The sequence below is a fragment of the Anopheles coustani genome, chromosome 3, assembly GCF_943734705.1.
Source record: "Anopheles coustani chromosome 3, idAnoCousDA_361_x.2, whole genome shotgun sequence".
Classification (NCBI taxonomy): Eukaryota; Metazoa; Arthropoda; class Insecta; order Diptera; family Culicidae; genus Anopheles; species Anopheles coustani.
The window spans coordinates 16,106,144-16,134,140 of NC_071288.1; the positions used below are offsets into that span (position 1 = coordinate 16,106,144).

At 48.6% G+C, this 27,997-nt stretch overlaps 1 protein-coding gene across 1 annotated transcript; it reads left to right on the plus strand.

Annotated features, from left to right (window-relative positions):
* The first annotated feature begins 231 nt into the window (after window positions 1-231).
* On the plus strand, window positions 232-27,951 carry LOC131260383 (uncharacterized). The gene is made up of 3 exons (XM_058262086.1): window positions 232-1,018; window positions 24,184-24,485; window positions 24,564-27,951. The coding sequence occupies exons 1-3, from the start codon at window positions 232-234 to the stop codon at window positions 26,406-26,408; spliced, it is 2,934 nt and encodes a 977-aa protein (XP_058118069.1). The 3' UTR covers window positions 26,409-27,951.
* Window positions 27,952-27,997: the final 46 nt, after the last annotated feature.

Below are 27,997 nucleotides of genomic sequence, written 5' to 3' on the forward strand. Positions count from 1 at the left end.
TGCTTCTGTGCGCTTCAGGTTGAAGAGGAATAGAAAAGCCCCCTGCAAAGTCCAAGTAGCCGAACATGTAGTAGGCAGAGGGCCAATCGAAACCCGAGTGTAGTTGAGTCAAATTGTGTGTGAGTGTGTTTACTGAAGTCATTCCCTAAACAACCCGAAAACGCACTGATTTAAAGTGCGCGTTCCAGTGCGCGTGTTTTGTCTCGTGCCTAAAAAGTGTTGAGGGGAAAAATGGCTGCCAATCGTAGGCAGTTCTCGTCGAAAGAAGAGGTGCGCAAGGAGGGCGATGAGGGAGGCGGTGCCGATGAAGGTGATGGTGGCGGTGGCGGTGGTAGTGACGGTGGAGGTCCTCCAACCGAGAGCAGCACCAGCGGCAAGGATGAAGTGGATTACGTGCTGACATCTGCCAAGGGTTTGGGATCATCCCACAAAGTTGAAGGGGCGTCAAAGGAGGACACCGCTACGGGCCCACCAAAGTCCGGTGTGACGCTTGACAAGTTCAACATATTTCACCTGCGCCGAAGACCAAAAAGTGACCCCGGGACGGGCCCGATCGGGAAGCATGTGGCGGGTCAGCAGGCGACATCGGGTGGTGGAGTCGCGGCAACAACGGCCGGCGCAGGACCGGACGAGGTGCTCAAGAAGAAGAAGTCGCGCTTCGTCAAGAGTGCCTCGATCGCGCGTATCTTCGGCAATAACTACAATACCAAAAAGTATGACGATAGCAGCGCTCTGCTGAAGTTGCAGCAGTTCAAGCGCAGCTTCCTCAACAGTGAAAAGTTCCACAAGAAGGACGGCGGGGCCGGTGAGGACGCGGAGGCGGCAACCGGCGGTGAGCTGCAGATCGGTGACTCCTGTTACGTGAACGACAGCGAAAGCAGCGCCAAAGCGATCAAGTCGATCACGCGCGGCCTGGGGCGATTGCTTCGGCGAAACTGTCACAGCATCGACATCAGCCGGCCGGATCCGGAGTACAAGGTGTCTTACCTGGGCAACGTGCTTACTGGATGGGCGAAAGGTAAGTGGAACACTCCCGTTTGGAAGTCTCACGAAAGTGTGAATTGTTTCATCGACTTCCACAGAAGAATGTCTCTAGTCTCTAGTCTAAAGTTCCCCACCTTGTAGACCGTGCGGTCCTTCGCCAAATACCAAAGTCTTGAAGGTTCAACCTTGGTCCACTTGTCCGTTTCGAGCACCATTTGATATATGGTCAGCAATCAACGCATCGTGCCATTCAGATTTGCTGCCATCCGGCCCCAACTTCCTCCTTTTTAATGGATGTGTTTTGTACATTTGTCTTCGGGCCTCCTAAAAGCGGCTAATCTCCACATCGCGGCGAGTTTATCGGTTGGAGCGCACGACGCAATCGATCAACATGGTTCGACAAATCTATTGCCGAACGGGTCGATTGATTTGCTACCCAATCACACAACCCAGTCAGTCGTGTACTATCCCACGGTTCGCATTCAATCGTACGCTTGATTGTTTTCCAAATCGCACATGTCTATCATCGATCTGAACAACCTGCTGCGACGTCAGTTTCGGCGAAGCGACCATACGATCAACGTCGTCGCCCAACCTTGGCGAGGGTTGATTGGTTTCGATTAAGATTTCCATCCACTACACTTTGCGCATAAAGCTGGCCTCCCCAAAAGTGTCCTCGAAGGCCGTTCCACGCCGCGTTTGGTGAACTGCGTTAAAAATTGGGAAATAAACGTTAATGATACAATGGCGACCACAAAGGCTTCTCGGTGGGCTTTGGTGGTGCAGCGTGAAAACGATCGTTAGTCGTTGTTTCTTCCCCTCTAAGCTCGAACCGGATCGTGGTGAGCTACAGAGACCGGCCCTGGGAGGGGGGCGTCGGTGTAGTCCATTCTATCGGTATAACCAGAACCATAAATTTCCGTCCACCACCACCGTCGCCACCAGAGTGTGTCCTACAAAGGGGTGGGCTTCGTCCACGTTGAATCCACACGCTTCGCCCAACGGAGCGCAACGAAATGACGACGCACGTTCACGCTGCGGTGGCATTGGAATGCACAACCCGACCCTCCCGCGTACACCTGCGGAGGTTTCTCCTCCCAGCCAACGGTCCAGTGGAATCTGCTCTACTTAGACAGGTTAGAGTCTGCGTTCGGCGGAAAAGGTGACTCGAAGGAGTTTGGAACACACCGTTCCGTTCCGTTCGGGACTTATCTGGTTTGACTCGAAAGAGGCTTAACTATGCGTCGTAATCGGTGTAACTGCAACAATCCGTTACCTTACGGGTGCATGATGGTAAGGCGAATTCAATAAGATCCCAAGGAACTCGTAAATCTTAGCCTTTTCGTAGAGAAATAACCGAGCTGGAATATAACTCTTTCCAGACTGACCATTGGTCATACAGTATCTGGCGGTAGGTCACGTCAAAACCGAGTCCCTTTATTGAAGTCAGCACGTGCTGGGGTGTAAATTTTCACACATTTACCTTAATCTTGTACGTTAATCTTTATACCCCCTGTGGGTTTTCAAATGTCAATGACAAAATTTTGACCAAGCTCCCACCAAGAACTTAGTTGGGTCGGGGCAAAGGAACCTGCAGCAATTATGTACTTCCGAGGTTTCACACTGTGACCTCCTGGCAACCGCGCAAACACTCTCCATCGGTGTACGGCGGGTTTCTCCGTGCTGGTCGCGAAGCCGACGTCAAACGATGATGATTGATGGGCCAATTGTGTGTCAATGGTGTGAGATGGCGGTGGGCCAATATACAATGCACTGCCAACGGCGTCCGATCTCGCCACATGGCGCATGCATGCACGTTTACCGCCTGCCGCAATAACTTACCTTACTTTAACCGTCTTTACCGCCACCCGTCGGTCCGCGTGGGCACTTGCTGTTCTGCCAACTTAGCCCGGGGCTTCTTGCTACCGGCTGCCTGCTCTCCTTTAGCCAAAGGTGCTGCTGTACTTGATTCTTCTATCGCCGCCAAAGACTTGGCGGCACTGATAATCGCGCCCGGTGTCGGTTGGTTCCTGTGATGACGGATGAGAAAACCCCCGTTACTCCACCGTTCGATGGGCGCAAGTGGCACAATTACGTAGTGGCACTACTTCCTTCTGGTTTGCCAGAAATGATTGGGACACGTTGAAAAAGCAGAGAGGAACATCCTCCGCTGCAGGGTACAGAATGATCGGGAGTGTGCAAAAGCCGGTTGGTTAAGGAGCCGAGAAGCGCGACTCACATCCGGAAGCGGTACCCGTTTCATGATTGACGATCGTACAGAACTTGTTGGAACGGTGGTTTGGAATTGGATCACATGAAGTGGACCGTTAATAACAATCACAATATGTGTTAGAAACAGGCTCTTTTACACCGAGTTTCTTAGTGGAATTTATCTGTAGGAAAATCAATTTACAGTTTCCTAGCGAAGTTTCGAACGATTTATTACTTCAATCTCCCAAGGTTTCCCAAACGCTAGTGGGGGGAAAAAAAGAATCTTCAACCCATCACCAACGTGTCGGCTACTCGGTTGATCAACAACGTTAGCATCTCCATGATGATAACCTTCCTAAGGGTATGGCGATAACTAAATTGTCCCATCGGAGCCGATGAAGAAGACCCTTACTTGACCTTACGCAACGTGCACGATACTTTGAGACGACACGCGACATTCACCGGACACGAGTGAGAAATTCATTTGCCACATTCAGATGTGGAGATCGTCTCGACCCAATGTCCGACCTCCTCCCCTAGTGGGTCCATCGTTGGAACGTTTCTAAATTGAATTTAGTCATGAATCATCCATCTGAAAGACGTGAGAGTGGATGGCTCTTTTCGGAACATGTTTCTGATTATACCGATGCAAACCAGGCTGGTGGATATGTGAACGTTACGAGCAAAAGTCTCCTTAGTGTATGTGTCGTTGTAAGGTGCATGGTTTTCTTCTTCTCTTAGCTTCGATAGCCCCCGGCTACGCAAGTGTGTGATCCTCTGGTCCACCATACATTTATGTTGAAACCGTTGCAGCGAATCTGAACAAGTTGTCTTTCGGCTGCTGCTGCTGCTGTTGTTGATAGATTCATGGCGAAACCTGTGGTGACCGCCCCCCCCCCCCCCCCCCCCCCCCCCCCCCCCTCCCACAAATCGAAGTGCCAAACGAGGACAATCCACCCCCACTCCGGACCAGCGGTCGCTGACAACCTGCACGCGCATTTAGCAACCTGACCTCAGACCGTCTCGAACCGGTTGCAGTGATTCCTCCGGAGAGGGAGATCCTCGTTCGGAGGGAAGGATCGGTGATATAGGACCACACACGCGATCTTGCTCGTTGCCCATTGCCTGCCTGGGCCGGCCTCTTTTTCCGATCAAACGTGAAACGTGCGCGGTTTTGAGAGCTGGGGATGTGTGCCCCCTATTCAACACACGACAGCGCTTTGCAGATGACGATGATGATACCCCGTTGTTAGACCTCGGGTTCCTGATGTAACGTCGTATCGGGTTTCTTTGGTCAGCTCGGACCACGCTTGAGGCTTCTAACAAGCGATGCCTTCCTTCGAGCGCTGGGGCCAACGAAGAGTTTGAAATATCACACCAGGTTCAACATGGTGCACCTAGAATGTGTAAATCGGCGAGATACACGCGATGACCGACATTTTCGCAGGCCCGTCTAGGCGCCTCTAGAGTAGCGTTAATTTTCGTTTCAAACCTTCTTCAGGTCCAGAGCCTAAAGATTCGCCAGGAACCAGTGTAAATGGAAGTATATTGAAGGTCATTAGGTCAGAGAGATGGTTGAGTAACTGAGCGCTGTTTCTTTTGTCGAACAAACCTTTAGCGCGCCATGATGGTGCCCTCGCTGGACCAAAGATTTGACGCTTGAATAAGCCGATTACGAAAGAGTGCCCTCCACTGAGGGCTCTCGCTCAATACGGTCCGCTTAAATATGCAGCTTCCTTCCGCCGAAAAGGAAAAAAAATATCTAGCCCAAGCGCCTGCCCCTAAGCAGACGTGTTAATTGAATCTTCCGTACGTTATTACGCTACCCTCTAAACGCTTCATCGGCATTGTGAAGCCGAGGCACCTCAAGGGGCGGGTGTTCATTAGCGAAGGGAACGCACGTCCGATTTATCGTATTTATTTCCTCCGGCCAGCTCGATCGGTACGTGCTGAGGAGGGGGGGTTGAAAAAGGTTGTACGGGCGACTTACATGATTATAACTGTAAATCGTTTTATTGGCGCTTGCTGTTGTGCTGCTGCTGCACGCGTTGGATGGGAGAAAACCTGATCGCAATTTTCGACTTCGGTCGGAGGCTTGGCTCTCGCGGTATCTGAACCGTGTTCGACCTTTTGGCGCCCTCTGCCCACCGGGAATTTCTATAACTAGGTTGAACGGTCAGGAGCAGGGCCGACGGGTAGGCTACGGCCCACAATCTGCATTCTTTTCCGTCCCGTCGTTGGCCTCGGTGAAATCGGACTTTTCGACCCCCATTCGAGATGATAGAGAGAAGTTGGCGAAAAGATGGTAATCAACGCCCCGGTTTGCTGCTGCCACATCCGAGATCCGCCTTAGCCAAAGTGTTGGCGGCATTGCAAGGCACACAGCCCTGGAATTGGAAGGTGTGAAAAATCGTTTGAAACGGTTCAGTGGCGGCTATACAATTGCAGGGTTTTATTTTGACCGGCGCTAGTGCCAAACATTGGACGCTTTAATGTTTGGGTTGGAAGGAACGGGAACTCAGATTGGAAGTCAGGACGAACACGGGCAGAGATGCTGCAAACTTTGGAAAGTGAACATGCGTATGGTTCGCGCTGGAAAAGGTAACAACTTTGATGTGATATAATGTTGATCGTATGGATATTTGACCCGGCCTTAAGGATTTGGATGCAAGAATCAAAAGGGTTTGAGAAACCGATTTAACCTCCAAGGAAGTTCCCGCCTTAATGTGACTTCTTGTTTGACCTTAAGATGATCATCAGTGAACAGATTTAGCACCCAAGGGACTCGCTCGTTGATTCTTCGGTTTTGTTTGCTTTCCCGCGGGTTTGCACCACGATGCCAGACGACCTCTTTCTCGGTCATTGGCGTTACTCCCCGGGACATATGGTGACACCGCGCGCCCGAAACCCGGCTGACTACTGGGCAAAGAAATCAACAACGAATTAAATTAACGATAATTGACATTTTAATTAAACTCGCGTTTTCTTACTTCGGTTGTGGCCAGCACGCGAGCGCGAGCTTGTACCACCACTTATTTGGCATCGGCGTCATGTTTGTCGAACGGGGAATGGGAATGGTTATGTTCGTTAGCTTGTTTTTGCCATCCTACGATCGTGCGGCAAAGTTCTGGAACGGTTGTGGCCTCCCATCTCACTTGGTAGCAGTGAGATACCGCATGGATTTTGAAACTTTCGATGCAGCGGTTGAAAGTTTTGCTTGTACGTTGAATCATTATGATGTTGCTCCGGTGTCGGTGACCAGTTTTAGCATGCTTCAAACAAACTATTCCTCCTAGACGCGGTTTCAAAACTTTGCCAATAGGAAATGTGATTGCCCATCGCATCATCATTACCATTATCTCAAGCCCGCGCCGCCGTTAGCGTCGGTGGGGGTTTTTCTCCATTTCCTGCAACCTGAGTTTCCATCTCAGGCCACACGGCTTGCGCTATTTCTTCCATTTATTTCCACCTTCCGTTGGGGCGAAGGTGCAGCATAACGCGTTTGGTGCTTGCCGGTGATGCCTTTTGTTTCGAATTGTTTGCTGTGTGTGGTGGCTTCCGCGAGTGAAAAGTGGTGTTGCGCCAGCAGCTTCCGCCATCCAAAAGGTGGTGGTGGTGTTCCGGCCTCGAACCGTGGCGCTTGTCAAGAGAGCAAACTCTCAAAGCGCAGCGCAGGGGGGAAGGGTGGAAAATTCACACCAAAATGGATGAACAACGGTACCGGGACGAATGTGTTGGGCCCTTCGACCAATCTGCCGGCATACCAGTTGTCACGGCGGAGATGACGCGTTTGAAACGGTAGTTGTTCCTGTTTTCCTCACCAAACGACACCTGGAAGTGGCGACGGGGATATGCAGCCCATCGTTTGGGCACTGAGGCTGGTGAGGGGAGGGGGTGAAAATGACGTTCCAGTAGCTCAGTTCCGGGCGCACCTGCGGTTTTTGCTTTTGATCGTGTGGACCTGCCCACACTTTGACACATTGTATTGATGAAACAATGCGCAGGCACGAGTGCCACACCGATCTTACGGAGAGGAAGTAGGTTAGGCATGCACCTGAGTAAGAGTCAAAGGCTTAGAAATACCTTAACTAAGTAGAATTACAAATGGATTCATAGTTTGTGGCATAGCAGAGGATAACTGATCATGGAAATAATTCCATTCTACGACAATAGTGTTCCAAAGTTCCAAATTTATCCTATAACTTCCCGTATATAGCCGGAAGGGCTCTGGTTCAATCGATTACCATAGAATACTTTGTAGCTACAAACATAAAATTAAATTTTTTTTTTTCCAAACTGTCCGCTGTCAAGCGCGTGACTTCGATACACCGGAACACACTTTCGACCCTAATGCACATTCGATTCGTTCAGCGTTTGACCATGACCGTTTCATTGCTCGAAGTTATCACCATCGCCACGGTCCTTCCAAAAACGATAAAGTTAAAATGGTGTGTTCCATGCAAAATTGATGGCCCCTTCTCCGGTCCGACGAGTCCGATTCCGGGCTACGAGAAGAGTTTTATTGTCCTCCGCGGGCTCGGATCCGCGCTTCGGCGTTCCGACTCTGGTCACATTCTGGCCAACGTACTGGCCAGCGCAAATCGTGTCGTTGGTTCGCCAAATTCCCACTCGCGACGAAAGCGGAAGTCATAAAGATCGGTTTTAACGAGCAAAGTTTGTACGCTCATCGTGTATGTTTTTTTTTTTTGCGTGTCCAATGGTTAGAAGCTAGAATCCTTCTCTCGAGTGTCAACCCGCCAACCGCTGGGAAGTTGGTAACTATTTCCGTTCGCGTGAATCAAATGTGGGACCAAAAGTTGGCGCAATGGCGCTTGATGGCCAATTTTTACGCTCCACCAAAACTGCTCTCTGGCCGTCGTTGTGGGGAATCGTTCGTCTGGTTGCAAAATTTGCTGCCTTGAATATGAAGACGGGGGTGAGATGCCCATCGGGGGGGAGCCTTATGGTACGGGTGAAACGAGCGTCATTTTGTACTCTGCCACAAAAAAATCTCAAATGGATCTCCACAGCGAGCCAATTGTCTCGACCGGAAATGTGATAGTTTGTGCTATTTTTCAAGGGCTTTTTTGTGGACAGAGAGAGAGAGAGAGAGAGAGTGAGCAGAAGGGAACTGAAGGGACCCAGACTAGTCGGATGGTTGCCGGAATCGAATTTATGAAAATTGTAGGAATCAGGTTCGTCTCGATGATGGAGAGTTATTGATCGGAAAGAAAAGAGCAAATGTTTGTTGAACTTGACGCTTTTTTTCCGTTGGGAATATTATGCGACGACTGATGGATTGTCCGTTAACATGTCGATCGCTTTATTCAAATGCTGTTTTGCGTCCACTTGAAACATTTTCCAACCATTCGAACGATGGCATGGATTCCATTTCCCTTACCGATTTTTTCGTCTGTGCTTGACATTCGGCGGGAAAGTTAAGTAAATTTCCAAAATGACTTTTTTCCCCTAATTGGGCTCACATTTTTGATCCAAAATTGTCTCAAACGTTGTATTGGGTAACAACTACATTGGCAAGATGGTGTTGTAAAGAAGGGTCTCGGTTGAAAGCTGAAATTTTCAACATTTTCCATAAGGCCATCATTGGGACACTAAACCCATTATTAACTGTCCATAAAAAAACGAAATACTCACGCCCAAACTGCGAGGGCATAAAAATTTAGAATAAAAACGTGAGAGCATAAATAGGCACCTTCTGGGGTTCTCCATTGCCAGTGAGAAAAAAGAAGTGCCAACCGGTGCAGTGGGAGGATGGATGGAAAAGCCAGCCCAGCTACATTCCACCGCCACAAAACAGACGAAGGTGTCTCGCGGGATTGGAAAATTGGCCAGTTTGGCTGGCGGCGCACTGATTTGTGCCAATTATTGTTGTTGTGTTGCCACATGTCGCGCGGTTTTGTATGATCTGTCATAAGGCACATGCCCCCACATAAATGGTTACACGGAGTGGTGGAAGGGAAGGGTGGTGCGAAAATGGTTGCATAATGACTCGACGGGTTTCGCTCGCCGATCGCGTCGCCAACGATGGCGGTGCAATTTTGGAAATTCACATATTTTTTCCCTCTATTTTCCACCACATTTATGCACCCTTCGTCGAAGAAGACAAAGAGGACAAGACGAACACCTTCATCATTGCGGGTCGGTGACCGTGCATCCATTACGCGATTTATCCACTCGAGGGCATGTAGTATGATTGTGAAATCTATTTCTAAGCTTGTGTCGTCCAAAGTATGCCTCATTCTACCATCGGTCCCAGAGCGTTCGTTTAAATTCCCTGGATGGATTGTAAAATTAATTGAATTCTACTTACGCACAACAGACTTGCATCCATACGTCATGTTTAGCAACAACGCGAAACACATGGCCACTGGACGTCAGACTACCACCATCAGCCACGGGTGGTCATTGAAGCCGATAATCGAATTCATTATTCCACCCCGATGACCATGTTTCGGTTGCGACAAAGTAGTATGGCCCACGAAATTGATTTCCCATCGACTCACCTGAAGCGTACGATGAACTTTAGCTCCGCGACACACTCCATAATTATGGAACTTGGATCGAACCGAAGAGGATCCCATCCCGGGGATGAGATGTCGAAATGCACGTGCAAAGTATATCATGGGAAACACCTTTCAGAGGAGCTCAGGTTGTGGTGGTGCAGGTCGTCCTGAAGGTAAAAGTTTTGCAAGGCTTAACACAGGTTGGTGGATGTGCTGCGAAATCAAAACTGGTTGCCAAACCTCCGACGCCATTGGTGCACACCTTCGTACGATGGGTTCTAACATTTGCGGAGCGTACTCTTTGAAGTCCCACATATAAACCTCATGGCTAAACCTACAGCATCTACCACCGGCTTAATAATGCTTTGGGCGGGCTCCGTCCAAATTTCTCGCCTTCTCGTACAAAATTATGCACGTGCTCAGCGGCTCGTGCCCTGATGTGAGTATGCTTCAGCGATCGTAGCCCTAGCGTTGTGCAATCGGCTCGGTTGAGAAACTCCGGTTCAGGTTCTTTTTGCCTTTTGCGGGAACTTGTGGTGAGTCATTGGGAACAATGGGTCGTCGTTGGAAGGGACAAGTCAGTCATTGGATGCCAATGGCGATCACAAATCATCTGCTGAACGCCACAAGTCAATATCTAGCGTGACACATGGCCAGTGAATCGGGTCCACCGTGAACGAATTCCCCTTTCGTCGGCCGATTTTAAAATAAGACTTCACTCGGAAACTCCGGACGAGTCTTCCAGAGGAAACGCATGTCTATTTCAACTCACCAACTCGCGTCGTTATCTACAAACATAGAAAGTGACATAAGAGTTCCATTACCTCCAGCGAATCCACTTTTCGCGTGCACCATCGGAACTGGAAATAGTCTCCACTCTCGTCACATGCCAACCAACTGTCAACGTTGGTTTACTTTCCTCCCTTCCTTGCCCGCCTGCCTTCCTGTCTTCCCGTGCACATACTCGGGCGCGGTGTGCAATTAATGCAGTCGGTCACCATTCCCGCGCGTGTAAACAACTCGATCGATGCATCTTTTCGGAGATGATGGGGCTTGGAGCACAGGAAAACAGGTTCCGGCACCACTTTAAGGTCCGCCGTGTTTTTCCTCCGTTTATCTCGCGGAATCGTGGGCCAGCTTCTACATAAGTTACATGCCGGCCGATTGGGCACACCGACACATGTAAACACACACAAACCATGGCTGGGAAAAACATGTTTCGTAATCGATTTCTTGTGCACCTTTCTCATAATGGCCCCTGGAAGAGAGATGGAAAGGGAAGAGATGATGGCGATTTTTACATTTTCACTACAAATTTCCTCCTTCATCCGGTGCAAGCTGGAGGTAGTGTTCATCGTTCGCTCGGTCTCGGGATGACACGCTTGCGAAATGCAACGAGTGATGCAACCGGGCAGTTCAGCCTATTTCTGGATTGCGATGCGTTTGAAGTAGATTCCTGCAATCCGATGCATACCGCATCGGCATTCAAAACCGTTGCATGCCTTTCTATGGAATTCCTGGATAATGATTGTGGAACTCTGAGTCGAGTAAACTAGCGATCGATTGCATGTTATCTTCCCACCGATTCTGAACTGTAACTAAGAATAAATATTTTTCTTGGGAAAGGACACAAAATGGAAATAGACCAAGTGAAAGTACTTTTAGATACCGCTATCTTAAATTTAACTTTTGCTGGAAAGGAACAGCGGTTTGATTGCAGAACAATATGCTTTCACAGTGACCTACTAAGGTGAGGTGGTCAGAATGAACTTGCAATACACACTTCTTTGAGACATTGATACCTCAAAGGCAAAAGTTCCTTTGTGTCAACTTCAATGCATATACCATTCGGTTTGCGGTATCTCTTCAGCTGCATAGCGACACCACCAGTTCACAAAAAAACATTCGTTCCGAAACATTTCTTTTCTCTCCTTTCCCTCCTCCGCTTGTGAAGGGCCGATCTTTCGCTCGCGGGCCCATTAGTTGAACCTTTAGTTCAACTGTTTCGTAGCACACCCGCCCTTCCGCCACGGAGACGGAGCAGAAGGTGATAAAGAAACGTCTCGGCACGACTTTGGCCGACCACAATGAATTTCTTTCCACTCACACGCGAGACGTGCCCAGTTGATGCCTCCAGCTTTCGATTGGTGATCCGCGGACCCGATCCTTTCGGCTCGAGGCTCGTCCGTGCAGAAGAAGGAAGGAAACCGACGAAAGTAGAACGGTATCATTAATAATCGGGTGACGGTGGTTACGCTCGTTACACTGGGCGCGGTTCATGTCGTCAGGGCGGTTCAGTTTAGTTGCAGATGGTGACGGTGACCTGATCGTGCGGGAGAGGGTGGGTGTCTCCCTTTACAGCGATCGGGGATCGAAGCGGTTGTGGTGAGGTTTCTCGGCGATCATTAAAGTTCGCGTCAGGCTTCGGGTGGAACAAAGGCGCAAAGGGAGAGTTCTTGAGAGACCGAACCGACTTGACAAAACGGTGTCAGTGGTGTATAAAATGGCGTCCACTAGCGCAACAAGTGTTGACGGCCACTCCCGGCAGGATAATAAGCGCGACATCGACGACTCCAAAAACGGTCGGAACGTTGTTCTTCTTCTGGAACTGGTGGTTAAGGAGAATCAATATTCCAGGAATCACTCGAGATTCCAGCACGATAATTTGAGAACTAAGGGGGTGAACTAAACTGTGACCCCATTATTGTAGTTTCTTATGGTTTTGGGAGACGCTTTTCGCGTATTCCGATCGTCGCGGCGATCGATCGAACGTGATCTGCGGCCTTTATCCAGCGGATCCAGCTTTGGCGAAGTGGTGGGAGTGAGCGGACAAAACGCTTGGAAGCCCTTCGATGACACAGTTAGGGTGCGCTTTTGGTGCTGCATCACTAATCAGTGTAGCGAATGCGATGCTCCATCGCGATACCCCGTAACAAACAACATCTAAGTCCCTGAGGGCAAAGGAGAGAACCGTCAAATGGTCAAACCCCATCCGGTGGTGAAGAAGGTGATCGCTCCACTGTAGACAAACAAAGCGCGCAGGAATTTAACTACCTTCTCCACCATTACCGGGTCCATAAAACCGAGCGGTTGGACGCAGTTATGCATTATTAGCTTTCGGCTTTCGGCTCGTGGAGTTCGAGTTCCTGAACCTCTCTGTTCATCTCCAGCGTGGAAGATGATCTCACTCCTCGACCCGACCACAGAGATGACTGTGTACCGCACGGTATGTGAGCATTGATAAAACAAGAAAAAGAAACGACGCTCCGTTGATGGGCACCGTGACATAAGTGTGCTTTTAGTAACCCCTACACCTCTTCTTCAAACATCTACACCGGTGCACCTGTGAGCTTCTCGCGGAATCGGTTACAAAATATGGCTGCCGGGCGCACCGCATGACCACCGGGTACCCCCAAATTCCTTTCGAGAGACAGAGAAACCCGCGTGATTTCTGAAATAACTTCCAATTTGTAGCCGCCCGAACGCATAGAGGTGTTGCGGGCTAGCGAGATATGGCGGACCGGCATCCGACTCCGACTGCACCGCATTCGAACACACCGTTACGCAATGGGGCCTGCCACCGACCGGTTTATGGACTCACGGTGGACATTTATGTTTTTTGAACGTCCTGGTCCGATCGATAGCCGGGGCATCAAGCCTGAAAACCACCACCACCATCACCGACCGATGGTTGACTTCCTTCCTCTGCTCGGCCTCGGATCGGGGATTTTTATCGGACCCCACCGTCATTTTGGTAGCCCTTCCCTTGTGAGAGACGTTGTTACAGTCAAAATATCGTGTATGTATTCTTACTACCACGGCTCAACCGGGGCGGAATTGTTGGTGCGTAAACCTATCGTAGTATCGCTTTCTCGAGGCGATGTTTCTTCTCCTCTGTTTACCCCCAAAAGAAGCAGTAAGGCAACGGTCGAAGGCAAACAAAGCTAGACCCAAACGGTTCGTTACGGTTGCACTGTTCAACCTCATCTAACGTACCTCACGATCGGTGTGGCCTCCGATGGCAGGAAAGCCGAATTACACGCCAGCCAAAATTTGCTCCCCTTATCTTGATTATATCGTGATCAATTACTGTGGTGCTCTGTTTCGTGCTTCGCCTCCGTCGCAATCTTTCATCTCCTTCCCTCCGACCGGGGGAGGAGGCACAATGGTGATCATTTCTTTCACTTTTCGACAGTTCGCTTCCGCTCGCGCACTGTCACCATGACAGAAGCGATCGTGGTTTTTGTTATTGTTTACACCGAAGCATAAGTGGTATTGCCGTGCTTTACGTTACCTAAAGCGACGGCTAGACACAGCGGTATTCGCACGAATATTCCCGCCGTCCAGCGGGAATCCCGCTGGATGACGGGAAACTCCATATGAAAAAAACGGATTTCGTTCCCGCTATGTTTAAAAAACGCGAAACTACGACCCGGCGGGAACGGACGCATTTGCTTAATTGAAACGTTTCATGAAAAGTTTCATTCGCTTGCTACAACAACGTCGGTATGGGCAACGTATATGGATGCGACCGATGTTGTTGGAGAGAAACCAAAATGCGAGTAGTCTTCGACGCAAAATTTTGGAGGAGGAACTCAACAACACCATTCATAAACTTTATATTTGATAATGACTCACAATTCCACTTTTACCTGCCGCCAATTTAGATCACGTAAACAAACTAAAACGTAAACAAAGCTTCACTTTGACAGATCGGACGAATAAGCTCGTTCCCGCTGGATATTCTGTCGAATCTGGGCTACTTTTTCCCGTTCCCGCCACCGGGAATTCCAGGCAAGTTTAAACAGCGGTTAATAAAGCATATTTCCACCGTTCCGCGATCGGTGGGAGAAAGGAGCGATGGCTTGAAATATCGCACCGCGAACCGGTTATAGCTCGGGAGTTAAAAATACAACCACAATCTTCGGGGGCCACAATGGTGGTGAGTCAGTGGGATCGCAGCAGCAGCAGTACCGATAATCGTGCACCCAAACTGACCAACTTTCATAACGGCGACCAAAACCAAAAGTCTGAAGGCGGCGGGCACGCGGGGTCTTTTCCTTTGGTCGCCGGACGAATTTGCCGAACCATTGCACGAACGCACGCATGCATGCAATGACCCGAGCAGCAGGTGAAAGTAAATAATTGTTATTTTGTTTTAAAAGCTGTAGAGCGCTTTTTCGTGACGTGGCGCTTCCTTACCACCTCAGCATGAGTTGGGTTTGTAATGCGCCGGAAGCCGCACGATGAACGACTTTCTTGCGATGGTTTACGATCACCTAACACTCCAAATGGCCGATTTTCTAGTCGTAAAACTCGCCTGTTCGGCAGCAAATCAACAATGTAGGCGGGGTCGTATTAATGTCACAGGTGACACGAATATTCAAACGTACCGCGTGCGTGCCGCCGATAAGCAGGTGACAGTTTTCCACGATCGATCTACGATCACTCGACGGAAAAGTGACCGCCGCTCCAGTGATGTAAGTGTATGTTTTGGTTATCTGGGCGGTTTGGATAGACCTTATATAGACCCTCATAAGCTTCAAACTCGTCGATCGACAGGCGTCGATCATTTTGCATTATTTGGAGAAAAACACACCGCCAAAGATCGTAAATCCGATGTCATAAACAAACCGTCCAGCAACACGGATCGATCGCTCCCCTTTGCCTCGAACCCGGACCACATTCATGCCGACCGCAGCCACTGCCCCATTTTCGGGGAGAATGTCAATCGGTGTCAGTTGGGCAACGGTTACACTCACCGGACCGGATTATATTTATGCAACGCGCGGATTAAATAGCTCGCATTGCCTGCTTTATTGTGTCGGCAAACCAGCACCTCCGGGGAAGGATGGAGAAAGGCAACGCATTTTTATTTGCCCCCTTTTTTTCTTTCCTCTCTATACCCCTATGCCATAACGAAATGGCGCTGGAGACCTTCCGAATCATTCCGTTCATTGGTTTTGCAGTGAAATTAGTTCACTTTTTCCGCCATTTTATAAAATGAGAGTGGCTTACGTATTTGGCTCGATTGTTTCTATATCTTTCGAACTTTTCGTTTTGCGTAGCAAAATTGTAGCACTGTTGCAGCACCACTTCTAATGACGTTTTCTTTTCCCCTTATTATTTCCCGGGCCTGTTTTTTTCCTTTCTCCATCCGAGTGCCTTACGCAATGTGTCTTGGCAAAACCACTTTGTTTTTTGTTAATTTCCTTTAAAAATCTTTTTGGTACAAATCGATCAAAATTCGTTATTGGACTAGATTTTTGGTTTGTTTTGTTGTCATTATATTGTTTTTTTTTTACAAAAGGCCAGTTCGATCACCATCTCCGTACCGTTTTTTTCGCATTCAAAGATGACGGAGAACGAAGGGGGTTTCAATTTGTCCACAATTTGGAGCGATTATTTAATCCAACATCAATCCAACCCTTTTTTTTATCCGCAAATCCGGAGTGACCGTCCCATTCCCTCGGTCCCCCCACACATGTGCCCGCTCGTTGTGCAATGTTGGCAAAAATAGTTCGTTTTGATGTTTGGTTTTAATTTCCCTTCGCCGGCCACCTTGTCTGCGTTGCGTCCTTTGAAGGTCCGCTGTCCAATGCTATTTTTGAGCGATCGCAAACGAGCCTTATTAAAATCTGTCGTAATGTTGTTGCTGTTTTCCGTAGTGTTTTTTTTCCACATTCGGTTGCCCAATGGCTCACACCAGATGGTGGCAAGCTGATTAAAACGGGTACGGCCTGCACTCGGTAATTGCTGCACTTCGCATCGTTCCGTTGCTGTGCCCTGGGTTTTGTTTGCAATGTTCGCAAGGATTGATGACTATCGGGCACGGCAAAAGGGACACGAAGGTGGCGGCTAACGCCAGGAGGGAGAGCGTTCCCACAGAAGCGGCCATTGATGTGCATTGATTATCTTTTATTTGCAAGTCTTTTGAAGCTTGTCACCAACGTCCGCTGGGCGCCACACGAACGCGCGGTATAAAAACTCTGACAAGAAACGGTTCCCTGTTGGTCGCTCATTATCGCCGATGGGAAAAAGGGTCCACAGGATCCCTGGCGAAAGGAGCATTGGCAGGCGAGTGATGATGGCACAGCACCGACGTGTCCACCATTCACTCAGCATTATCTTGGCATCAATCGGCGACAGTGAACGATTGATTTAATCGATAATTATAGACTGTCCACATCGCTCTCTTCTGCCACTTGTTGCTTGGGCAAATAAGGGATACCACCGATATGTGGCCAGGGTGAGTATATAGGGGTTATGCAATTTCATCATAGATTCTACCACTTTTCTGCACAGCACCTTTCGTTAGGCCTGAAAAACACCGCATAACTCAGCGAATCTTCCGAGTTGTTCATCACACACTAAGCCCGCCACCCCGTGGTCTTTGTGTACAATCAATTTTTCTATCTCTATCCATCATCTGGCCGGTGGTTTTCTCATCGCACGGTGGGGGTAGATCGATACCAACCCGCCCATGTGCGATGCTGCGAAGGAAAGCATCTCCCAGTCCGATGGTCCTCCCCCCTGGCGCATGGGAAGCAATAAATCTGTGATTAATGATCGATGGCCAGCTCGGGGTGGTTAGGGGCGGCCGGGTTTGGGCAATGAAATCGAAAACGTTACTGGACCAACCACGAGGCATCCCCGAAACGCACTCGAAATGGTTGCGTCGGGATGATGCGGAAATGAAATGAAGAATCGTAACGAATTGCAACAAACTTCGTGGTCTTATTATTGTACGCAAGGGAAACACGTTGCTCCCAGAAAGCTATTACACATTCGGAGTGTAAGCAGTTCACTGGGTGGTGTTTGGTGGAATCTTCATTTTTCCTCGAGCCTACCACAATACAGAACAACGCTAGATCGTTTTCCGCATGTTAGCGAAAAGAAAAGTTTTTCCGATGATTTTCTGGCTTCACCAAACGAGAGTTAGGTATTTCAATGAAAAACAATCTTACATAAACCGTGTCAGAAAAATGTAACAAAATGAATTAATTTTTTGCTCATGAAAATTTCACCGGTTCTTCTATGGAACAACATTTGCAATCCAATGTTTGCACAATCCACCCAATAAACTTCGATCTGTCAAACTTCCTTGTCGTACAAATGCGTATCGGACTTGTTACGTATCCAAACAGTTACGTAGGGGGAAAAGCTAGGCGTACTTTTCTGCAGAAGAATTGTTCAAATGCCACAAAGCTCTGCCGGTGCACAATATGCAGCATGCTTGCATAAGACGTGAGACAACATAAAGATAATTGTTGTACATGATTAAAATCGAATAAAACAACTCTGCTGTCGCTCCATGCTGCGCTGTGGAACTAAATAATGCAGCTTTATGCAGCAAATGCAGACGGTGTTTACATGTTATGTTACATTTTACAATAACGTTATTTGCTACGATGTCAAGTATGCACGTGACACGAAGTAGATACAATAGAGACACTTTTTGAAACACTCAATGTCGAAGAAGCTCATCGTTGTAGTTTCTGTTTGAAGCGAGTCTTTGCTGGAGGTGCTTGCGTGCGTTCAAAATCTGCATCCGCTTTCGAATACGCAGTCGCTCACGCATCCGAAGGGCTAAATTATAATTTCAACCCACTTTCGTGCGTGCCAATTCGTTTGCAAATTTGTGAACTCTGTTGACGAAAACTGTTGTGGAGGTTTCGCTTCATTTTATTTTGCGAGGCGGCTTTCCTGCTGATGATGTTTCGCACTACCTCTGTTTGCGTGACATCGAATGGTTTCGCTTGGGACTGATGGAAGTACGTCCCTCGAGTAACACGCAACCATTTTTGGTTGAGGTCATGGAAATACTCCCCAGATCTCCCCAGACGAGGTTGTACGGAAAGTGTGATTATTTCGCGAAGTTGAGGTGTTATTTGTTTTACGATTTCATCTTCTGAGAGTTCCGCAGTTCCGAACCCGCTGAATCGGGTGCTTAAGATGAAGATCTTTGAAGGGTTCTTGCCTTTCTTACCTTCACACTTCGAGATCATATACTCTGACACGAGTAATCGACCCCTCGGAGTAGTTCCGACAAAGGAAACCTCATGCTTTTTTCTTCTGATGGTTTTGAGGGAAGCAAACAATCATTCAGTTTGCCGATTTCGAATCCGAGCGAAATATAATTGTGGGTTTCCTGCGCTTTGGAGTTCGGAGAAAACGGAGTTTCCTGCGTTTCTCCCAGGCCGCCTCATTGCATGTGCAGCTGCAAAGACGAGTGCCGATGGCGATTGTTTGGTCCATGGGAAAAATTTCTCCACCTTCCAGTCGGTTTAGTGACCTTTACCTCCGCAGCTGACGGCGGGGAAGGTCGACAAACGTGGCAATGATGAGGTTTGGCACCTGAGAAGGCCCCAAGATTACCAGCACGTGATGTTGCATGTTGGGCACAACGATTTCAATTTGTTAATAAGTCAAGAGATTTTACCAACGCAATGCGACGACTAGAACGCATCGTTTCCGGTTTCTTTGTTTTGGAAAAACACAGTGATGTTCAAATATGATTGACAAGCATCAGTTTGTTGGCGTAATTCGCACCGAATCCCCTCGCGCCTAGATCTATTAAGACGTAAAATGATCGGAAATATTATTCTCCATCTATCCACACACTACAAAGTTTGTTTGTCGTCGCCATATTTGTGTAGTTGGTGCCTGAAGCAATCCGTTTTATTGCCATGGACGACTCCTCTTAGGCCGACGTTCCAGAACAAAGTAACTCTCGGTTCCATCAGCCTGGCGTTCAGGTTGAGCGAGAAGAGTCGGAGAACCGCAAACGGCTCAAATATTTGATCAACGTCCAGTTCCTGGTTCTATCGGATCGAGCTCAGAGGTTCAAGCTTGGTTTTCTTTTTGTTGTTCAATTCATTAAACTCTTGTCTGTTTCGAGCAAAGTGCTTGAGGTGTCGATGATGTATTACGTACGGGGCCGCAACCACTCAGATGAGTGGCGGCTGTAAACAGATGTCGTATCCACGTGAAAATGTGGCTTTAACTTATTTATTTGCTCATTAACGAATTTATTTTTTCTCCCGCCGTTGTTTACTTGCAAAATTCCTCGCATTCCCCGTTTCTGGATTCGTCGGAGCGATAGGCGATGACTGTCGCCAATGTCAAAGTATAGCATCACAATACGGTTGCGTACCCTCCACCAGGGTGACTACAGGTCGTACAATGTAGGAAGTACACCTTTGGATTGTTTGGAACGTTTAAACAGCTCATTATCGTACCGTGCTAATGAACTAATGGACACAACCCCATTGTCGATCGGGACGTTTATCCATTGTCGAACCCGTGGCTAATAGTTCGCGGCTATCAGAGGGACTATATGGTCATCGATCAATGATGTCGCTCAACACACCACTTTCGCACATGGGACGTGCCGTTCTAGTTTTAATTGGATTAAGTTGATTGTCTCAGGGGAGAAATTCCCCCCGCACCGCGAGGGGAATTAGAAAGCATTAGTACGAAGGGTATGCCCGGCCATCCCCCGGATACGAACGGGTGTGTTAGCCTCCGCCATCGATGCGATGGCCCACTTGATTTATGGCCCACTCACAATTGTCCACTCCTCGCAAGTGGGAGTGGGAGGAAATTCCTGGACCTGTTTTCATTCTTCAGGTCGTGAGAGGACTGCGGAGTTTCTTCGTTTAGAAACGCCAGACTTCAGTCCCACACCGTCCTAGCCTTAGGTCGCCGTCATTTGTTTGTTGATCAAGCAATTGCTTCACGTTGCCTACGTGACCTTAAAGGTTTGATATATTCAGCGATAAATCGATATGGAACGAAAATATACGTCTACCTGGCGCGGGTGTGGGGTTGCTTGCTGCCGGTTGTACTCGTTGATTTGATGGCCGTGTAACGATGGAACCGAGACGACCCGAACATCATCCAAAGAATGAGACATTACTCCACCAAAACATGTCTTTCGATTGTCTGGAACGGGTAGGAATACTTTCTGGCACAACAGACCGATTGGAGATACGGGGTCTGCCCAGACCTGTCAGACACACACCTGAATTACTTCAGCGTTCCTTGTCGACGCCGATGATAAATCGCCAGAACGTGTTTGAGTACAACCTCTATGCGTATGCAAATTAGCGACCGCAAACCGCCTTTCGTCGCCTTCGACAAAAATAAACCTGCACTTATGCTGGACGCGCGCATAAGTGTGCCGGTGTGGACGCGTAGGTTTTTGTTCGGAAATAAAACGTCCCTTCAATGCGCAACAATGATGACAACCCCGTCGATGGTACGCTCAGGAATGACTTCTCATTAGCAAAAGTAGGTAGCAAACAAAATGGATACCTGAACGGGGTCGTCTGCTATTATGACCGTCATTAGGCGGTAGGGCTTTTCCTTTTCCATTTTTTTTGGATCGAAAAGAAATCAATACTCACAAGCACTTTTTCATTCACGTCGCGTATCGAGAGGAGTTTCAGAAGTTGGAAAAAAATTCAAATCTGAGTGCTCATTAACTGGCTCAACCGGGGGAAGGGTTGTAGACAAGTCGTAAGCGTGCAATACTCTACTGTCTAGTCGTTTTTGGACGAACCCCTACGAGAAGTAACAAGTTTCTCACCCTCGCGGGAAGTCCCTTGATGGCAAATTAATTGCCTTCGGCTAAACGTCACCCAAAAACCTGTTCCTTTTATGACTTCATCTCTTCCCAGCCGCCGCCGCCGCCGTGCGACGCGGAAGGGTGAATTTTCGTTTTTCTCCCGCGCATAAATCATCGATCCAATCGTCTCGGGTATCTCCGGTAGTTATCCGTGGTAGAATCGATTCTGCCTGCTGAAACCGAACGCTTATCGGTATTAATTAGTGGCCGTGTACCTTTTTGTTTCACAGGGGACGTAACCATCGTGTGGTAGGGGATTCCTGTTTTCTCTGGACTTATCCTTGTAGGCACGTCGAACGTGTCTCCCTCGAACAAGCACCTAATCGGGATTTTTCTTAGCACCGGACACCGTAATCTAATCGAATCGAATCGACATCCAGTTTGGCGGTACGTCAATATCGCTCAAGCCTATCCTCCCGCCTCGAGCTGCTGGATCTCGCCCGAACAGGCTTCAGCCTAAAACCGGTTCCCGATTACCGGCATCTTCACCTTCGTCGCAACCCGTCGTCCCGGGGCGATCAATCCGCTTCGGCGCCTCTAATGTTCATATATTCAGTTGTTTTTTTTTTTCATTCCACACACGTCCAACCCTTTCCACTTCCCCCCGGCCGTGTTCGGTGATCATCGATCGATTCGATGATGCGATCGCCGGCAAAAAATAAACGAGATACAGCATCGTCTTTTCGGGTCACCCTTGTAATTCGCGAGACTTTGGCGTGTGAAAAGGAGGGAAGACGCAACACGCTTGGCGGGGGATGACGTCGGCCTGTAAATCGCCGCGGCGTTCTTTCAAAACCCACCTTGACCTTGACGGGTTGTGGCACTCTTCTGGAGACATACTGGCCGCACCGCGTGCTGGTGCTAGGTGGGAATTGAGCCGGCGAGCGAATGTTCTTTATACCGCTACACGCCGCTTCGGCGTTAACCAGGTGGCCTTAATTCTTTGGCCAGACATAATGCCATTGTCAGCAGTGCTGAAACCTGCCCCTGTCGGGTGCTGGGAGGGTAAGAATGGCACCGACAATTAGCACCCATTCTCGAGGGGGTTGATTGCTTAACTCGTTAACTTCTTCCAGTAATAAAAGATTAATTTTGTTAAATTTTTAGTGCAAAGAAAAAGTCTGAAATTGTTTGTTTTTATTTAGAAATAAATTCGAATTTATTTTTTTTCTAGCAGTCACAAAAGTTAAAAACAACCTCTTGATGTTTTAAAAATAATTCACAAACTAATGAGAATCTCTGCCGCCACTCGCGGGCTCACTCAAGCCAATAATCGTTAGGCACTGCGGAGAGCACTCTGTTTTTATGGGCCGTTTTTATATTCCTTCATCCCAGCAACAACAACACACCTTGAAAAAGGGGATGCACTGCTGCACTTCCGTGGCATTGTTGCATCGCTAACCGCAAACGATCGAACGTGGGTGGAGTTTTTCCATTGCTATGCAACAAAAGTTATCCCCACCAAACCCACCCTCCCAACCACCCCCCAGGGTGGAAATACAAATGCCAATCAACTGTCATCACTATTACCGACATCATTAGAAGTTTTACCGACTGCGTTTCATATCGTTCGGGCTTAAATAAAATGTGCTGGTGCATACGGTTTTCGAGCGGAGAAACACATCGTGGAAAAGTGATAAAAGTTTTCCACTAAAACATTACAATTTAATTGCACTTGTTGTAGGGATTCTACAAAACAAAGAAAGCCATGGGAGTATCCAAGCGACTTCTGGTTCTTCTTTCGTTTTAAAAACCGGTTGGCCGCGCGCCTGCAAAACCGGAACTACTTATCGGAAGCCACAACCGTTCAATTCCGGTGTCATTCTCTGACGAGCCCCCTTTTTCACCCTTAGCAGCAACAAAATGGAAAAATTAAATAACCCACCAGCCACCCATTTCTGCTGGTCGCCCCTCGCGTGGTTAAATGGCACCATTCGCACAACAATAATTTGATAATACCTAGACCTAGACCCTTTCCGTCCCGGCAGGTTATTGCACCGCCAGCCCCGAGGGGTGAAACAATCGTCCATCAGAAGCGAGGTGGCCGTAAACGGTGGGTGGAAAAGTACCGAAAACGCTACTACGCCTCCCGATTGCCGTTTTCCTTCTGTTCCTAGTTTCCATCACCCGTTTGTGGGCGCAATTTATTTGCTGGCAAGTACCCGGGCGCCTTCGGATGCGCATTATTTCGGGTCGTTGATTAGCCGCCGTTGGCTTTTGTTTGGAAAATCTAACCTCAGGTTTATGTGTTGGTGTGTGTGTGTGTGTGTGAAAATTACAAGGGCAAAAGCAAACTCCTACAACATTATTTCATAACCTTTTTCTTCTCCCTCGTCACGGAAAGTAGTGTTTCTCAATGACCAACGCCCTCTCGGTGACACTCCTGTCACGTGGTTCCTTGTTCATTTTTGGTGCCAACAAAATATTCCACGATTTTAGAGCACGTCAAGGTTGACCGAAAACAACGTTTGGCCTAAACAAGCAACTTCCTTCGGACGGAGATTTTTTGGGGATTTTTGTTGTGTGTGACGGTGCGAAGTTTCCGATGGGGGGCGTGTTTAAACATCCACAAAGAGATCGATTGTTCCCTCCGGTGTGCCTATGCTTTGCTCAGAATGAGGCGGTACAATCTGTGGTTGTACCATTCCGTGGGTCGCAACCATTTCAAGGTCTCGCGTCTCAGGCTCAAGACATATTGGTTTCATGTTATTTATGGAGATTTCATTGACTTCAATTTGAAAGTAATTGTTTTAACTTAGGGAATATTCTTCTAAATTTCATACACCTTTTTCCACCTATTAATGTTGTGCTTTCTCTTCGACTTTTCCCCAGGTGATGGTTGCGTGGAAAAACCCCTTGCGACGCTGTGGCGCAACTACACGCAGAACAGCAAACCGGACGTGATGATGAAGCTGTGCCTGTGCCCGTCCGGGCTGAAGGCGACCACCCGGCAGCACGGGCTGACCGAGTACTGGTCGCATCGGATCACCTACTGCAGCTCGCCAAAGAACTATCCGCGCGTGTTCTGCTGGATCTACCGGCACGAGGGTCGCAAGCTGAAGCACGAGTTCCGCTGCCACGCGGTCATCTGTTCCAAAGAAACCATCGCCCAGGAGATCAGCACCATCCTGAAGGTAGGTTCTTTGGGGGCTTTAAACTTGAATGGGTTTCTAACTTGGCTTCTTCTCCCGTTTTTTCTTTCTTTGTTGCAGGAAAACCTAGCCAAAGCCCTGCGCGAGTTTAAGCGCGATAAGTTGAACCGCCAGAACGCCCGGCTCAGTCTGGCGAACAGCGTGTACGACAACCCGAGCATGCCCCGGCGCAAGATCATGCTGAGTGTGGGGGCGAACAACTACCGGCCCCCGCTGGAGCGCTCCAAATCGGCCCCGAAGCTGATGGCCATCGAGGAGATGATCGGGGAGGAGGATGAGGAAGAGGAGTTGGAGACGGGAGCGAGGACAAAGCACTCATCGGCGGCGGGCGGTAGCAATGGCAATGGTGGTGCATACCTGGAAGCATGCTGCCGGGAGGATGCACTGTTTCCTTCGACGACACTTGGCCGACGACGTTGTCGGCGTGGTCACTCGATACGGCGATCGCGGTTGCGCAACTCGTTCAAATCGCCGAAAGACCTGGAGGCACGGGTACCGCTGAAGAACGAGAACATCGTGCACGTGAGTCCGATGAACAAATCGGTCGACTCGATCCTCGATACGATCAGCCAGGAGGACGGCGAGGAGGAAGACACGCTCGAAGAGAGTCCGGCAGCGGAGGAGGAGGAGCAGGGAGCGATGACGCTTAAGTCGAAGGCATCCCGCAACTCCGACTCGTCCGAGGACGACTTTGAGGCGTTTCTAGCGCACTACAATTATAACTCAAGCGAACCGCTTTCGACGGAACTGATCTCGTACTTCGACATGAAGCTGAACCCGGCGGCCGTGTGCAGTATGCACGATCTAACCCAGCACCACAGCAGTCTCCCGGTGGTGGGTCTCGAGGATACGCAACGATTGGCACTCAGTTTGGACGACCTGGACCACTATCCGTTGCCTGCGGGCGTAGTGGTTGGAGCATCGGAAGGCGAAGTGACTCGATCCCGCGAACTCAAAGATCCACGCGCTTGCCGGGAACGCGAGCAGCAGGAGGAGGAGGAAGCAATGTTTTTCAACCAGGATGAAGTGCTGGAGATGCTCCGTACGGCTGCCGAATCGGCCGCATCCGCCTCCTCCACCCATCGGCGCCTTTCAAGCGATCGTCTGCACTCCTGCCTGCACGCCGAGGATGACACGGCCCCGCCATCGTTGTTGTGTGTCACGGGCAAGCTGAATGCCACCGGTGGATCCCTGACACACCACCCGGACAGTGACGAAGGTTCGATCTCGAGCGGCTGTGAAACGTCCAGCACCGTCACGACCAACACCGACGATTCCGTAGCCACCGCAACCTCTTCCTCCGCCGTGGGCGCAATGGCCGCAGTGCTCAGCAAACCCGGCTCGGTTCTCGAACGCGTGCGCAGCTTCGAGCAGCTGGCCGAGAACCAGGTCATTCATGTGCCGCTCGGCGAACGTGCCGACAATCACTCGCCCGCATCAACGACGTCCGGTGGTTCAGGCTCCTCTGGGCCACATCCGGATGCGATGGTTTTCAAGCGTAGCATAACCTTCCCCGCACCGGGTGTTAAATCGAGCTTCCTCATGCCCATGTCGATGCCAGGTGCCCCCGCCGGACGCATGGAGCCGATCGATTCCCCTCTGGACTCGCTGAATGAAATCGTCGAACCACATCGGACCGAGGGCGGACAAACCCACTTGGATCACCATCACATGCACCACCACCTCCACCACCACCGTCATCATGGCCACCTTCGCGGGGAGGACAGTGTCGAGGGAAGCAAACCGAAGGTGCGCCAAATGCGCCTCAAGTCAACAGTGGCCGCGGTCAACACGCAGCTCATCAACAACCTGCAGGCGATCGATTCCGATTCGGAGTTTAGTGACGAGTCCGGCTATGTCGAATTCCAGGACAACCAACCGTCAATCAAGTCGGTGACGGCTTGATGTTGCTCGGTGAATGATAATGATAATTGTTAGTGTTATGTTACAATTTTTTTTTTTCGTAAGTGTGTTGTCCTTTTTCACTATGTCCACTTCTTTTCCTCTTCCGGGATGCAAAGAAATCTAGTGAAAACCATCCGTTAATGTTGCAACCGGCTAATGATAAGGATTAGTATTTTTACGACTTAGTCTTAGCCTTTGACTTTGTGGCTACGGTCCATACAATTTACTTCCGTAAGATCTGAATGCGTTTATGGATTGTAATTTTTTTTTGTTTTTGCTACAGGAATTAGTTGAACAACTTTGGTGGTCGTTAATTAAGACAGAGCAGTGAAATTAGAGTAGTTTTATTTTTATATGTATACTGATGATTACTAAAAATAACAAATACATTATTGTGCAGTTTAGCGGGGTGGACTCGTCGAGACTCGTAGAGACTCGTTTTGGAAATATATAAATATATATACTTACAAGGAAGTGCAGGCAAATCAGGAGAGGCAAGAATATACATGAGTGAGGCCTTTACAGAGGATAGAAGTTGGTTAAATGTATGCCCCTGTTAATGGTTTAGCTTTACCGTTCGTTCTCTACATGAAGCCATTCGCTTTTTGAACGTTATTACAAACGCTCCAATGCCCCCATCCCCGCAGGGGCAGGGGAACAATATTGTAACAACCCACTGTTCCACACAATTAAGGCAGGACGCGATCGAATCCGATACCAAATAAATTATTGTAATCTTTATCAATAGAAAATACGAACGAACACAATACAACAATAAATCATCCAATGAGTTAGAAGTAGGTTTAGTATTGGCCTGTGCCAGAATTGGTTTCCTTTTGGTAGCTATATACAGGTGGATGCCCCTTTAAATGTCCAGCACTTGGCATCAGCTTTAGAAACCACTGGCCCCATCATCCCCTTGTCTCCCTTCTCCTTGCACACGAGGCAATTCTGGTGCAAGAAAGGCAGGAAGAAGTTCGGTTGAATGTACCTCAACATGTCCTGATATTATGTAATGTTACGGAAATCATTAATATAACTTGTTTTGTTCGATTTCTACTCGTCAATAAACACTGAACGCACCTGTAAGATAAAAAGGTGCATCTAGAATATATTGCATTCAACCAAAACGTGCCACCATATTTGCACGAAAGCGGTTATTTCCTCAAATCTCTTACCAATCACATTCTTGGTGAAGTTTTCTTCCCGCAAATACCTGCAATGTGGGCAACATCCTCTAGCACGTGTGTCGGCATGAGCGATAAGTTTTCTGGAGCGAAGGGTTTCGCAGGGGGGGATAAAGGACACTTAACTACAAAATAGTAAAAGGAATAAGCAAACCTACTAAAAGTTATCGGTGCGATAATAAAAAAGTGTGTAGACAAAGGGCAATTTAAAGAAAACTCATGTTATATGTGTGATCCAGTGGAGATGGTTATTGTATCTGTTCACCAGGTAAACTATATTCAAGGAGCAAGGAGTATATTTATTGATACCGATATTTGAACAGTGTTTTTTCTTGTAATTGTCAACAGTTTCTATGAACAATAAAAAATCTGAACAAAAAAATCGCGTACATTTTATTTCAT